The sequence below is a fragment of the Ceratotherium simum genome, chromosome X (genome assembly GCF_057802395.1).
Source record: "Ceratotherium simum simum isolate JZ-2026a chromosome X, ASM5780239v1, whole genome shotgun sequence".
Classification (NCBI taxonomy): Eukaryota; Metazoa; Chordata; class Mammalia; order Perissodactyla; family Rhinocerotidae; genus Ceratotherium; species Ceratotherium simum.
The window spans coordinates 44,433,847-44,448,856 of record NC_141940.1 but is presented as its reverse complement, the minus strand read 5'-3'; the positions used below and the strand labels follow the sequence as shown (position 1 = coordinate 44,448,856).

Here is a 15,010-nt window from a genome sequence, read left to right as displayed (position 1 = left end):
AGAAAAGTAATATGTAGGTCTTCAAAAACATTGATTGATTTCAATATATGAATAAAAATTACATTTTTAAAGTACATAGAGGAGCTTCAGAGGCTACAGTGTAGTTTAGTGATTTTCTGATATTCCTTCCTCTTTTTCTTGCATTCATAATAACTTGCCTGATTTATCATACAATATGTAAAAACTTGTTTCAAGTTAATAATATTAATAATGAGACTCCTGGATGAAATTGGAAATATTTTTCTTTTTGCCCCTGGACTAAATCCTACTACAAATGTACAGTGCACATACTCTATTTTACATACAGTTAGGTACATTTGTTTCAGTTTGTTTTCATGTTTTAGAGATTGCTTTTTTTCTTTTTTATTTAATTTGATTCTTGGAATATGTAAAACATTTACATGATTCCAAATTCTAAACTATAGAAATCCCACTTCCATCCTTGTCTCCTCCATTTTTTCTCTTTTTCTGCCTTTAGGAAGCCATTTTTATTGCTGCTTGTTTTTTCTATCTGGTACTTCCTTTCTTTAAACTTAGTAAGCATTGTTTTATAATCTGTGTCTGATAATTCCAGTATCACAGGTTTTTGTGTGTCTGTCTCTGTTGCCTTCTTTTTTTGCTGCTTCTTCCTCATGTTGCATAGTTTTTTTGTGTATCTGGTTATTTTTGACCATGTACTGGACACCTGAAATATTTTTGTAGAAAGAATCATTAAGATTAGAATGGTATCTTCCTGCAAAGAGGGCTTTCATTTGCTTCTCACTGGTACCTAGGGGTGCTCTTTGTCTGGGACCACCCTAATCCAAGTTCTATGCCCGAGATTCTCAGACCATAGGCAGACAGATGGAAAGCCTGTGAGAAGGCTGATTTACTTCTAGTGCACTCTTACCTTGGGTTTGTAGTTTAAACTGGGGGTTGGTTTATGAGTTCCCACTTTGGGCAAACCCGGTGCTTGACTTTAGTCACCTTAGCCCTTCAAGACTGTGGAAATGCAGCTCAGTGTTGCAACTGATTCCTCTGGATTGGCAAATTTCCTCAGGCCAAGAGTGACTTTGGGTATTAGGTTTACCCTCTGGGTTCTCATCTTCTAGATTTTGGCTTACCTTACCATATATTTTGGCATTCCTTACCATATTGTTAGCTCTTTGTTACCTTTTTTACAAAACCTTTTATTTTGTAAATTTCGAACATACGAAAGTAGAAAGAATAGTATAATGAACCCCCATGTACCCATCACCCAGGTCAGTCTCTACTACCATCCAGTTTTATTTTTTATTTATTTATTTTATTTTATTTTTTATTTTTTTTTATTTTTGTGAGGAAGATCAGCCCTGAGCTAACATCCATGCCAGTCCTCCTCTTTTTACTGAGGAAGACTGACCCTGGGCTAACATCCGTGCCTGTCTTCCTCCACTTTACATGGGACGCGGCCACAGCATGGCCTGACAAGCAGAGCATCGGTGCGCGCCCGGGATCCGAACCCGGGCTGCCAACAGCAGAGCACGCGCACTTCACCTCTACGCCATGGGGCTGGCCCCCTACCATCCAGTTTTATACCCAATTATTTTGAAGCAAATACCAAATGTTATACAATTTTACTGTAAATGTTTCGTTATATACCTCTAAAAGATATAGACACTTTTTAAAAATTTTCTCTCTTCCTTTTTTTTAACAACTTTATTAAGATATAATTCAAATACAATAAAATTCACCCATTTAAAGTATAGAGTTCAATGGCTTTTAGTATATTCACAGAGCTGTGCATCCATCACCACCATCTATTTTAGAATATTTTCATTATCCCAAAAAGAAATCCTATACCCGTTAGCTGTCACTCCCCAGACTCCCCATCTCCCCAGTCCTAGGCAAACACAAATCTACTTTATATCTATGTAGATTTGCTTCTTCTGGAAATTCATAAAAATGAACTCATACAACATATAGTTTTTTGTGACTGGCTTCTTTCACTTAGCATAATGTTTTCATGGTTTATCTATGTCATAGCATGTATCAGTACTTCATTTGTTTTTACTGCCAAATAATATTCCTTTGTATGGATATGCTAGATTTTGCTTATCCATTCATCAGTTGATGGACATTTGGGTTATTTCTACTTTTTTACTATTGTGAATGATGCTTCTATAAAGATTTATGTACAAGGTTTTGTGTGGACATATGTTTTCATTTCTCTTGAGTATATACTTAGGAGTGGGAATGCTGGATCATGCAGTGCTTCTATGTTTACCTATTGGAGGAACTTCTAGGTTGTTTTCCAAAGTAGCTGCACCATTTTACTTTACTACCAGCAGTGTGTGAGGGTTCAATTTTCTCCATGTCTTCCCCAAGACTAGGTATTATCTTGTTTTTTTGATTCAAGCCATCCTAGAGGGTGGGAAGTAGTATCTCATTGTGGTTTTGATTTACGTTGCCCTGGTAGCTATTGATGTTCAGCATCTTTTCATGTGCTTATTGCCCATTTGTATATTTTCTTTGGAGGAATGTCTATTCAGACTGTTTGCCCATTTTTAATTAGGTTATTTGTCTTGTTATTGACTTATAAGAGCCATTTCTATATTCTAGACTTAAGTCACTTATCAGATATATGGTTTGCAAAAGTTTTCTCCTTTTCATTTTTTTGTTGGTATCTTTTGAAGGACAAAAGTTTTTAATTTTGATGAACTCTTAATTTGTGAATCTTTTCTTTTATCACTTCTGCTTTTTTATTAATGCCTGCCATTTCCTACTGCCACCCATCCTTGGCAACCACCATTCTACTCTCTGCTTCTATGAGTTTGATTATTTTAGATTCATCATATAAGTGGTATCGTGTAGTATTTGTCCTTCTGTGTTTGGCTTATTTCACCTAGCATAATTTCCTTCAGCTTCATCCATATTGTCATAAATGGCAGGATTTCCTTCTTTTTTAAGGTTGCATAATATTCCGTTATGTGTATATGCCACATTTTCTTTATCCATTCATCTGTTGATGGATATTTACATTGCTTCCATGTCTTTGGCTTTTGTGAACAATGCTGCAGTGAACATGGGAGTACGGATATCTCTTCAAGATCCTAATTTCAATTCCTTTGGATGTATACCCATAAGTGGAATTGCTGGATTATATGGTAGTTCTATTTTTAATTTTTTGAGCAACCTCCATACTGTTTTCCATAGCAATTGCATCGATTTACATTCCCGCTAACAGTGTACAAGGGTTGCCTTTTTTCCACATCCTCGCCAATGCTTATCTTTTATTTTTTGATAAAAGTCATCTTAATAAGTGTAAGGTGATATCTCACTGTGGTTTTGATATGCATTTCTCTGATGATTAGTGATGTTGAGCACCTTTTCATTATCTGTTGGTCATTTGTATGTCTTCTTTGGAGAAATGTCTTTTCAGTTCCCTTGCCCATTTTTTAATCAAGTTGGTTTTTTTGCTGTTGAGTTGTAAGAGTTCCTTATATATTCTGGATATTAACCCTTTATCAGATATGTGGTTTGCAAATATTTTCTCCCATTTAGTAGGTTGCGTTTTCGTTTTGTTGATTGATTCCTTTGCTGTGCAGAAGCTTTTCAGTTTGATGTAGTCCCACTTGTCTGTTTTTGCTTTTGTTGTCTATGCTTTGGTGTCATATCCAAGAAATCATTGCCAAGGCCAATATCCAGAAGCCTTTTCCCTATGTTTTCTTTTAGGAGTTTTACAGTTTTATTTAGGTCTTACATTTACGTCTTCAATCCATTTCGAGTTAATTTTTGTGAGTGGTGTAAGGTAGGGGTCCAGTTTCATTCTTTTGCATGTGGATACCCGGTTTTCCCAGCACTGTTTACTGAAGAGACTATCCTTTCCCAGTCGTGTATTCTTGGCTCCCTTGTCAAAGATCAGTTGACCATATACACATGGGTGTGTTTCTGAGCTCTCTATTCTTTTCCATTGGTGTATATGTCTCTCTTTTTTTTAATTTTATTTTTTTATTAGTGTCATAGTTTATAACATTGTGAAATTTCAGTTGTACATTATTATTTGTCAGTCACCATATATATGTGTCCCTTTACCCCTTGTGCCCACCCTCCAGCCTCCTTCGCCTCTGGTAACCACTAATCTGTTCTCTTTGTCCATGTATTTGTTTATCTTCCACATGAGTGAAACCATACGGTGTTTGTTTTTCTCTGTCTGGCTTATCTCACTTAACATAATACCCTCAAGTTCCATCCATGTTGTTGCAAAAGGGACAATTTTGTCTTTTTTATGGCTGAGTAGTATTCCATTGTATATATACACACCACATCTTCTTTATCCATTTCATCAGTTGATGGGCACTTCGGTTGCTTCCATGTCTTGGCTACTGTTAATAATGCTGTAATGAACATAGGGGTGCATAAATCTCTTTGAATTGTTGATTTCAAGTTCTTTGGATAAATATCCAGGAGTAGAATAGCTGGGTCATATTGTATTTCGATTTTTAATTTTTTGAGAAATCTCCATATTGTTTTCCATAATGGCTGTACCAATTTGCATTACCAACAGTGTGTGAGAGTTCCCTTTTCTCCACATCCTCTCCAACATTTGTTTTTTGTCCTGGTAATTATAGCCATTTTAATAGGTATAAGGTGATATCTCATTGTAGTTTTGATTTTCATTTCCCTGATGATTAGTGATGTTGAACGTCTTTTCATGTGCCTGTTGGCCCTCCGTATATCTTTGGAAAAATGGTCTGTTCACATCCTCTGCCCATTTTTTGATTGGGTTGTTTGTTGTTGAGTTGTATGAGTTCTTTATATATTTTGGAGATTAACCCCTTGTTGGATATATGATTTGCAAATATTTTCTCCCAGTTGGTGGGTTGTCTTTCTGTTTTGTTCGTAGTTTCCTTTGCCTTGCAGAAGCTGTTTGCTCTGATGAAGTCCCATTTGTTTATTTTTTCTTGTTTCCCTTGCCCAAGTAGATATGGTATTCGAAAAGATCCTTCTAACACCAATGTCAAAGATTGTACGGGCTATATTTTCTTCTAGGAGTTTTATGGTTTCACGTCTTACCTTCAAGTCTTTAATCCATTTTGTCCATTAGTGTAGTCAATATATACTAATGGACAAAATGGACAAAACATGTACTGTTTTGATTACTGTGGCTTTGTTATATGTTTTGAAATCAGAAGTGTGATGCCTCCAGCTTTGTTCCTCTTGCTCAAAATTGCTTTGACTATTCAGGGTCTTTTGTTGTTCCACATGAATTTTATGATTGTTTTTTCTGATTTCTGTAAAGAATGCCATTGCGATTTTGATAGGGGTTGCATTGAATCTGTACATTGCTTTGGGTAGTATGGACATTTTAACAATATTAATTCTTCGAATCCATGAATATGGGATGTCTTTCCATTTGTTTGTGTATACTTTAATTTCTTTTATCAGTGTTTTATGGTTTTCAGCATACAAGTCTTTCACTTCCTCAGTTAAGTTTATTCCTAAATATTTTATTCTTTTCAAAACTATTGTAAATGGGATTTTTTGTTGTTTTTTTTTTGGTGAGGAAGATTTGCTGTGAGCTAACATCCGTTGGTAATCTTCCTCTTTTTTTGCTTGAGGAAGATTAGCCCAGAGCTAACACCTGTGCTAGTCTTCCTCTATTTAGTATGTGGGATGCCTCCACAGCATGGCTAATGTGTGGAGTAGATCCATGCCCAGGATCCAAACCTGTGAACCCGGGCCACTGAAGTGGAGCGCATGGAACTTGAACCACTCGGCCGTGGGGCCGGCCCCAGTAGAATTGTTTTCTTAATTTCCTTTTTGAATAATTTGTTGTTAGTGTATCACTTGTGCTTTTGATGTCATAGCTAAGAAATCACTGCCTAACTCAAGATCATGAAGATTTACTGCTATGTTTTATGTAAGAGTTTTATAGCTTTAGCTTTTATATTTAGATTTTTGATCCATTTCATGTTAATTTTTGTATAGGATGTGATATAGGTATCCAACTTCATTTTTCTGCATGTGGCTGTTCAGTCGTCTCAACACCATTAGTTGAAAAAACTATTCTTTCGCTACTAAAATGTCTTGGCACCCTTGTGGAAAATCAGTTGACCATAGATGTATGGGTTTATTTCTGTACTCTCAGTTCTTTTCTATTTATCTGCGTCTATCCTTATGCCAGTACAACACTGTCTTGATTAGTGTAGCTTTGTAATAAGCTTTGAAATTGGGAAACGTGAGACCTCCAGCTTTGTTTTTCTCTTTCAAGCTTGTTTTAGCTATTCTTGGCCCCTTGAAATTCCATATGAATTTTATTTCATTTTATTTTTTTAAATTTATTTATTTTTTTGCTGAGGAAGATTTGCCCTGAGCTAACGTCTGTGCCAATCTTCATCTATTTTGTGTGTGGGACGCTGCCACAGCATGGCTGCCGACAAGTGGTGTAGATCCATGCCTGGGAACTGAACCTGGGCCGCCGAAGCAGAGCATGCTGAACTTAACCACTAGGCCATAGGCACAGCCCCCCCCCCATATGAATTTTACAATCAGCTCATCAGATTCTACAAAAAACCAGCTGGGATTCTGATAGGTAATGCCTTGAATCTGTAGATAAATTTGGATAGTATTGGCATCTTAATGTTAAGTCTTGCAATCTATGAACATAGGGTGTCTTTCCATTTATTTAGGTCCTCTTTAGTTTTTTCAACAACGTTTTGTAGTTTTTAGAGTACAAGTTTTACACTCCTTTTGTTAAATTTATTCCAAGTATTTTTTTTTGATGTTATTGTAAATGGAATTGTTTTCTTAATTTCATTTTTGGATTGCTCATTGCTGCTGTATAGAAATCCAATTGATTTGTTTATATTGATCTTATATCCTGAAACCTTATGGAACTCATTTATTAGTTTTTATAGCTTTTCAGTGGGTTCCTTAGATTTTTCTATCTATAAGATTATGTCTTCTGCAAACAGATAATTTCGTTTCCTTCTTTCAAATCTGGATGCGTTTTATTCTTTTTCTTGCCTAATTGCATTCCTTAGAACTTCAGGTACAATGAATGTTGAAGAAAAGTGGCAAGAATGGACAAGTTTGTTTTTTTCTTGATCGTGGGGGAAGCAATTCAGTTTTTCACCAGTACGATGTTAGGGGTTTCCATGGCTGCCCTTTATTAGGTTGAGGAACTTCCCTTCTATGTTTAGTTTGTTGAAAGTTTATGTCATGAAATGGTGTTGGATTTTGTGAAATGCTTTTTCTGCATCTACAAACATCATGTGGTTTTTGCCGTTTATTCTATTGATATGGTATATTATATTAATTGATGTTCAGATGTTGCTTGCATTCCTGAGGTAAATCCCACTTGGTCATGGGGAACAATACCTTTTACACGTTGCCAGATTTGGTTTCCCAGTAGTTTGTGAAGGATAAGGGATATTAAGTTTTCCTTGTGATATCTTTGGTTTTGGTTTCAGGTTAATTCTGCCCTTATAGAATAAGTTAGGAAGTATTCTCTCTCCAACTCTCTGGAAAAGTTTCTGAAGGATTGGCATTAATTCTTCTTTAAATGTTTGGTAGATTTTACCAGTGAAGCCGTCTGGTCATGGGCTTTTTTTAGTGGGTAGGTTTTAAATTACTATTCAACCTCTTGTTTTGTTATAGATCTAATCAGATATTCTATTTCTTCTTGAGTCACTCTCTACATTTAGTTGTTTTTCTGGGATTTGTCCACTTCATATAATTTATCTAATTTATTGGTATACCATACAATACTTTTTATTTCTGTAAAGTTGGTAATGATTTTAGTAATTTGAATCTCCTCTCCTTTTTGCTTATTTAGTCTTTTTTTTTTTCTGTGAGGAAGATCAGCCCTGAGCTAACATCCGTGCTAATCCTCCTCTTTTTGATGAGGAAGACCGGCGCTGACCTAATATCCATTGCCAATCCTCCTCCTTTTTTTTCCCCCCAAAGCCCTAGTAGATAGTTGTACGTCATAGTTGCACATCCCTCTAGTTGCTGTATGTGGGACGCGGCCTCAGCATGGCTGGAGAAGCGGTGCGTCAGTGCGCGCCCGGGATCCAAACCCGGGCAGCCAGTAGCGGAGTGCGTACACTTAACCGCCAAGCCACGGGGCTGGCCCCTGCTTATTTAGTCTTGCTAAAGGTTTGTCAGTGATGTTGATGTTTTCAAAGAACCAACTTTTGGTTTCATTGGTTTTTTTCTACTTAATTTTAATTGTGATTAAATACACATAACATAAAATTTACCATCTTAACCATTTTTAAGTATACAGTTCAGTGGCATTAAGTACATTCACATTGTGCTACCATTACCACCATCCATCCACAGAACTCTTTTCATCTTGTAAAACTGAAATTCTATACCTTTTAAACAATAACTCCCTATCCCTGCCTCCCTGCAGCCCTTTGCAGCCTTCCTTCTACTTTTAGTCTTTGTGAATTTGACTACTCTATGTACCTCATATAAGTGAAATCATACAGTTTGTCCTTTTGTAAATAGCTCACTTCACTTAGCATAATGTCTTCAAGGTTCAGTCATGTTGTAGCATGTGTCAGAATATCCTTCCTTTTAATGCTGAATAATATTCCATTGTATGTATATACCACATTTTGTTTATCTGTTCATCCTTTCATGGACCCCTGGGTTGCTTCCAGCTTTTGGCTATTGTAAATAATGTTGCTATGAACATAGGCATAAAATTATCTGTTCAAGTCCTTGCTTTCAGTTCTTTTGGGTATATTCTGTTTTCCATAGACGTTTCCATATGAATTTTACATTGATACCAGCAGTGCACAAGGGTTCCAATATCTCCATATCCTCACTAGCACTTATTATTTTCTGGGTTTTTTTTTTTTTTTGATAATAGTCATCCTAATGGGTGTGAAGTGGTATATCGTTGTGGTTTTGATTCACATTTCCCTGGTGATTAGTGATGTAGAGTATCTTTTTTATGCACTTGTTGGCCATCTTTATATTTTCTTTGGAAAATGTCTATTCAGGTCCTTTGCCTGTTTTTTTTTTTTTTTTTTTTTTTTTTGTGAGGAAGATCGGCCCTGAGCTAACATCTGCCAATCCTCCTCTTTTTGTTGAGGAAGACTGGCCCTGGGCTAACATCCATGCCCATCTTCCTCCACTTTATATGGGATGCCGCCACAGCATGGCCTGACAAGCGGTGCATTGGAGCGCACCTGGGATCCGAACCCGGGCTGCCAAAGCAATGGGCACGTACTTAACCACTACGCCACGGGGCTGGCCCCTAAATGCTGGGTTTTTAAAAATAATTTTTGCCAACTTTGCCCATTTTGCTGGGGAGTGGGTCCACAGAACTCCTCGTGATCTCACCCTGGAAGTGGAACTTCACGTGGACAGTTTTTATCATTAAGCAACCACTCTCAGTTTCTTGAATATGCTTCCGGAGACATACTCTCCATTTCTGTGTAAATGATCTTTTTCAACACTGTACACTATATACACTTTTCTGCCTCTTGATTTTTTGACTTAATATCTTGGCTTTTGTTTCATATTTGTACATAAAGGGCTGCTTCATTCTTTTTGATATTTCCATAGTATTGCATTGTATGGATCTAATGTAAGTTAAGCATATAACTTACAAGTTGAGCATTTAAGTTGTTTCTAATCTTGTTATTAAGTTACACTCTAATGAATGTTCTTGAACTATGTACATCATTTCATACATATGCAGGTATGTCTGTTGGATAAAATTGCTCCAAGTGGAATTGCTTTCAAAGGGTATATCTTTTTACTTTTGTTAGGTATTGTCAAATTGCTTTCAGTAGAATTTATACCAATTTACATTACCACTAACAATGAATGGGTGTCCATTTCTCCATACCCTGTCAACACAGTTGCATCCAATTCTTATTTGGAAAAGTATGTAATGATCATAAATAGAGTAGAATTGATTTTCATAAGTCAATTCTTTTTTTCTCCTAGACAGAGAGTGTGTGTGTGTGTCTTAATTATAAGACTCAGTCTCTAAAGTAGCAAATATTATCAACTTGGACATAAGTAAGCAAACTTGTTTTGGAGAATCAGGAATTGATATATTCTTTTAAATCAGAAAATAGTTTTTAAAATGTTTAAGGAAGGTTGGTTCTGGAAGATTACCTTCTAGCAGCATAGAGCACATTTGGCAAAATGTGAAACTACCGTTTTTGTAATTGATGATGTTTCTGTATGGTTCTGAAAATACTAGGCTTTAATGTCAGTCTGTCTTTTAAAAGAATGCCTTTTGGGCTGGCCCCGTGGCTTAGCCGTTAAGTGCGCGTCCTCCGCTACCGGCGGCCTGGGTTCGGATCCCAGGCGTGCACCGACGCACCGCTTCTCTGGCCATGCTGAAGCCACGTCCCACATACAGCAACTAGAAGGATATGCAACTATGACATACAGCTATCTACTGGGGCTTTGGGGAACAGAAAGGAGGAGGATTGGCAATAGATGTTAGCTCAGAGCCAGTCTTCCTCAGCAAAAAGAGGAGGATTAGCATGGATGTTAGCTCAGGGCTGATCTTCCTCACAAACAAAAAACAAACAAATAAAAAAAGAATGCCTTTTGAGCCCTCGTCAGTAGCTAACTACTTACTATCTAAGTATCTTACCCTTGAGATAGTAAAAATAACCTCTGATACCATGGTAGTATGATTTAATTCTGACAGTTTTATTTTATTGAATTATCACATTGTAAATATTTCAGATTAGCCAGACTTCTAGTGATAATTTAGTAAATTTAATTTGGCCAATCAGTTCTCAGTATCAAAGAGCTCAGCTCACTTTAATGAGTTGAAATATTTTGAACATTTGTAGAGCTTACATTTCAGGAAATTCTAAAGCTCTACATTTTCTTATCATAAATTATCTTTGAACTAATAACTAGTTGTTTATTTATTCAACAAATATTTATTTGGTGTCCACTATGCTTCTGGCACTGGGAATATAGTACTTAAGAAGATAGATACCATCTCTACCCAAACGGAGTTTATATTCTAATGAGAACAAACAATAAACAAGTAATGAAATAAGTAGACATGATAATTTTAAATTTTGAGAAATGCTATGAAGGACATAAACAGGGTGAGGTGAGAGAGAGAGTGACGGGAGTTGTCAGGGGTGAGTGTTCAAGGAAGGCCTTTTTGAGGAGGTGACGTTTTATCTGAGATTTCTTCTAAAAGATAAGAATAAGCCAGCCTAGGGATAGCTGGAAGAAGAGCGCTCTAGGCAGTGGGAATGGTACAATGGCTCAAGGGATTCAAGGAATAAAGAAAGGCCAGTGTGGCTTAGAGCTTAAGGAACAAGAGGGAGAATGGAATGAAATAAGGTTGGATATAATACAAGGGTCATCTATCTTACAGATCTGTTAGGAGTGCATTGGGAAACGAATGATTTTTAAGCAGGGTTATAGTATGGTCTGGGTTGATGTTTCATAGAGCCTACTCTGGCTTTTTTATGGAGGTTGTAGTTATAAGAGGAGGTCCGAGTGGAAGCAGGGGCAACAGTTAGGAGGTTATTGCTGAAGTCTAGACAAGAGATATTGATAGTGATTTGTATACAAGTGGTGGTAGTGGAGGTGGATAGAAGTGAACTGATTTGAGATAGAACAGATAGGACCTGATGATGGCTTGATTAGAAGTGGGAATGAGACAAAGAAAAGGACTTTTGAGTTTTTTGTATTGAGCAACTGGATTGATGGTAGTTCCATTTATTAATAAGAGAAATACTGATGAAAGAACAAGAGAGGTTATTTTTGGTTTTGGGGAGGGCAATTTGAGAATCGAGTTCTGTTTTGAACTACTTAAGTTTGAGATGCCTGTTAGACATCCAAGAAGTGTAAGTAGGCAGATTGAAATAGGGGCTTGGAGCTCAGGAGAGAGGTTGGAACTAGAGAAATAAATATGGAATTCATCAGCATGGACTATATTTTTCAGTTCCAAAACACACACTTTTTTTTCACTTTTGAACTTCTCAGAGATCAGGATGCATCTTGTGATCTCTGTCAGCCAGCCAGCAATCATGAGCTAGTTGTTGTTTGCTGTTTTTGAGTGTGCACTGGCAAATTGCCAGAATCAGACCTTGCTGAATGGATGGCAGCAGCTTGGGGAAAAAAATTGGAGACAATGTTGGAGCACTGTTTTAAGCCCCCAAAACCAAATGACTTGGAGAAAGAGGGGAAGGAAGCAGTGAACCATACATGTTACAGACTTTCCTTGAAGCATGAGCCATAAGTAGGTTAGCTTTACATAATTGGGACCCCAGCACCAGGAATTTTTAGTTCTTTTAAGAAATGCTGCGTAATCAACACTCTGGCACAGTGGATGATATTGTATGAAAAAAACATAGATATCTGCAACTCTTGAGTAGAAATGTAATTCAGAAGAGTTATACTCTGATGTGAAGTTTTAGAAATACTTTCATTACTTAATGTTTACCATTTCATGTTTATAAAAGTAATATATGATCAAAATCTGTCTACATCTAAAATTTTCAATCATTATAAAATAAAAAATTCTAAGTGTTAAAAAGACATTGTGTGATACATGGTTTAATAGGCAGAGTTTTTTCTTAGTGATATATAAAAAAATGTTGTTTGTTAGAATTGATGGCTTTTCAATGAAATGCAGTAGGTGATTGTTAAAGCCAGGGGATAAATGGGCCCACCTAGGTCTGAGTTTTCATAAAGTATGGAGTTTCATAGAATCTACTATGTACACAGACTGCCTCATCAGATTTCCTCCTCATCCTTCAAGACTCAATTCGGGTATCATATTCCTCAGAAGAAGCCTTCTCGAACATCTTCCATCTCCACCCTAGTAGCTGAGTACAGAATAAAAAAAAATGAAGCCATAAATTAGCAAAATGGTGCTCACGTTATCCACTATGATTTTATTTTCCTTCTCTTTGTGCTTCTAGGGAGAAATATGGAAGGTTATAGTGGGTGTTGATTCAAAAGGAATCCAGGAGTGGTGGTAGGAATAGAATGTAGCAAATGAATCAGACAATGAAGAGCTATCTTAATTTTCTGCTATTTTTTGCTAACCAAATATTTCCATCCTCATATCTGCCGACTTCCTGTTTTTGTTTTTGTTTTTTTAAGGAATGGCCAGAAGAAAGGACAGTAAACATGAGCTCTATTCGGGTAAATACATTTATTTATTTATTTTCATCATGTTTAGGGATTTCATACAGCTTCATTTCATCAAAAGAATATATACCTTTACTTTTTCCGAAATCTTAAGTCTGCTGCCTCCACAAAGTCAAAGTGAAGTGTTTGCCTTCTGAATTCATTCCCGTGACTTTCTGTGAATTAATTGGCACATACCCTCTACAGTCTTCTCTAAGATATAACTATTCATAGTTTGACTCTTGCTGTTGTGACTGTTTATCTCATTTTATAGTACAGTTGCGTGAATTCAGAGTGTGACTGTAATGAGGCTGATTTAACAAAACTGAGCGCAGTGGTCTATTATTATAGAAACTCTGCTGTGTACATATTTAATACAGGCAGTAATATAATAATGTCTGCTTCTGCGTTATCTATTTTAAATGTTAAATTCCTGGAGTGTGGGAATGGTGACCCATTTTCATTTCACAGTACTTATTAAGTTGAACAGCTAAATTTTTTTGCCAATAAGGGGAATGTTTAGCCCTTAAACTTTGAGTACTTTCTGGTTTGAATGTTACTTAGTGACTGAGTTCCGGTTATGAACCTGGCTTCTCTGAGCTAACTCCTGCTATGTGCATCCAGGATGCTGGGAACTTTTCCTAGGTAAAGAAGAAGAGATAGAGACTAAGCATAGTAAATATTTGATAAGTAATTTTCCCTTTTTTGTGCCTGCAGGGAAAGAAATGGAATTGGTATTTGGACTATTTATTTTCAGAGGGATTACAAGGCTTGAAACTTTTCATAAGAAGTAGTATTCATCGTTCTTCTGTCCCCTGATCAGAGAACATAAACCATATGATCAACATTAAATGAAGGTTGACATAAACAAACTGAGCACATGGGACTAAATTCCTTCCTTGTTGCTAGAAAGGCCAACTTGAGTTTCCATATTCTTTTCACCAACAGACTGCCATCCTCAGAGAGTGCTTGGACTGGCCTTCCATCGATGGCTCAGGAGAGCCTCGGTGTGGCTAACTATTTTTCAGGATCTAGATTCTTTAGCCTCCTAGTGACTTCGTCATCAGGCTGTGCCTTCCACCAAATTATACGTAAAGAGACATCTATTTTGTGGTGGGATTTTTCACATTCTTGTGGACTATAAGCTGCATTGATGGAAGAGAGCAGGTAATATACAGTGGTGGTTAAGCCATAGACATACTCATGCAAAATACTCTGCTGCCTCTATGAAACTTTGTGGATATTGCCATTTTTCTTATTGTGAACAACAGTGCCAGCACCAAGTTAACAGGATGCAACATTTCTAACTCTAAAAGCTGGCTCTAAGTAGTCGGTAGCTTCCTGGGCCTTCATTGGTAGCAATTTGATGAGAAAAGGAAGGGGAGAGGATTGTGGGATAATCAAGACATTCCTGTTTATATCAGTTTGATTTCATGAAATTGCTCTATTTTGTGTATGTGCATGTATGTATATGTATATATCCCATTTTTAAGTGTTTGGGTCCAAATGAACTAACTGCAACTTTATTTTCAGGGATAATTCTGAAGCTTTTTAAGATTTTTATAATAGCTAGAATATCCTGCTGAAAATTTACTATAAAATTTTGCTTCAGTGCTACTGAAAAACTCCCCACCCCGTTTTAATAAAATTCATATCATTTGAGAGAAATCAAGCTGCATTTATTTTTGAAGGGCACATTCTTGTGGTTCTTTTTTTTTTCTTTTAAAGCAAAACAAACCCTCAACTATATTATTGGATAGTGTTCAGACTTTTTTGAGCTTACTTTGTGCCAGGTATTCTTCTGTGTGCTTATTATACAACTGTGACCAACACAATGTACCTGCTTTTGTGGAATTTACTACATCCCACTGGAGAAGACAATAAAAATGTAAATAAA

The 15,010-nt window shown here is 36.6% G+C and overlaps 1 protein-coding gene across 1 annotated transcript in view; it reads left to right on the top strand.

Moving 5' to 3' along the window:
- Positions 1–14,781, top strand: part of CENPI (centromere protein I) — a 68,702-nt gene extending 53,921 nt beyond the window's left edge. The window contains exons 21-22 of the mRNA XM_087426812.1: positions 13,087–13,128; positions 13,831–14,781. Of these exons, the coding sequence (XP_087282938.1) occupies positions 13,087–13,128; positions 13,831–13,932 (144 nt within the window). The 3' untranslated portion in view covers positions 13,933–14,781. The remainder of the gene's footprint in view (positions 1–13,086; positions 13,129–13,830) is intronic.
- The last annotated feature ends 229 nt before the right edge of the window (positions 14,782–15,010 follow it).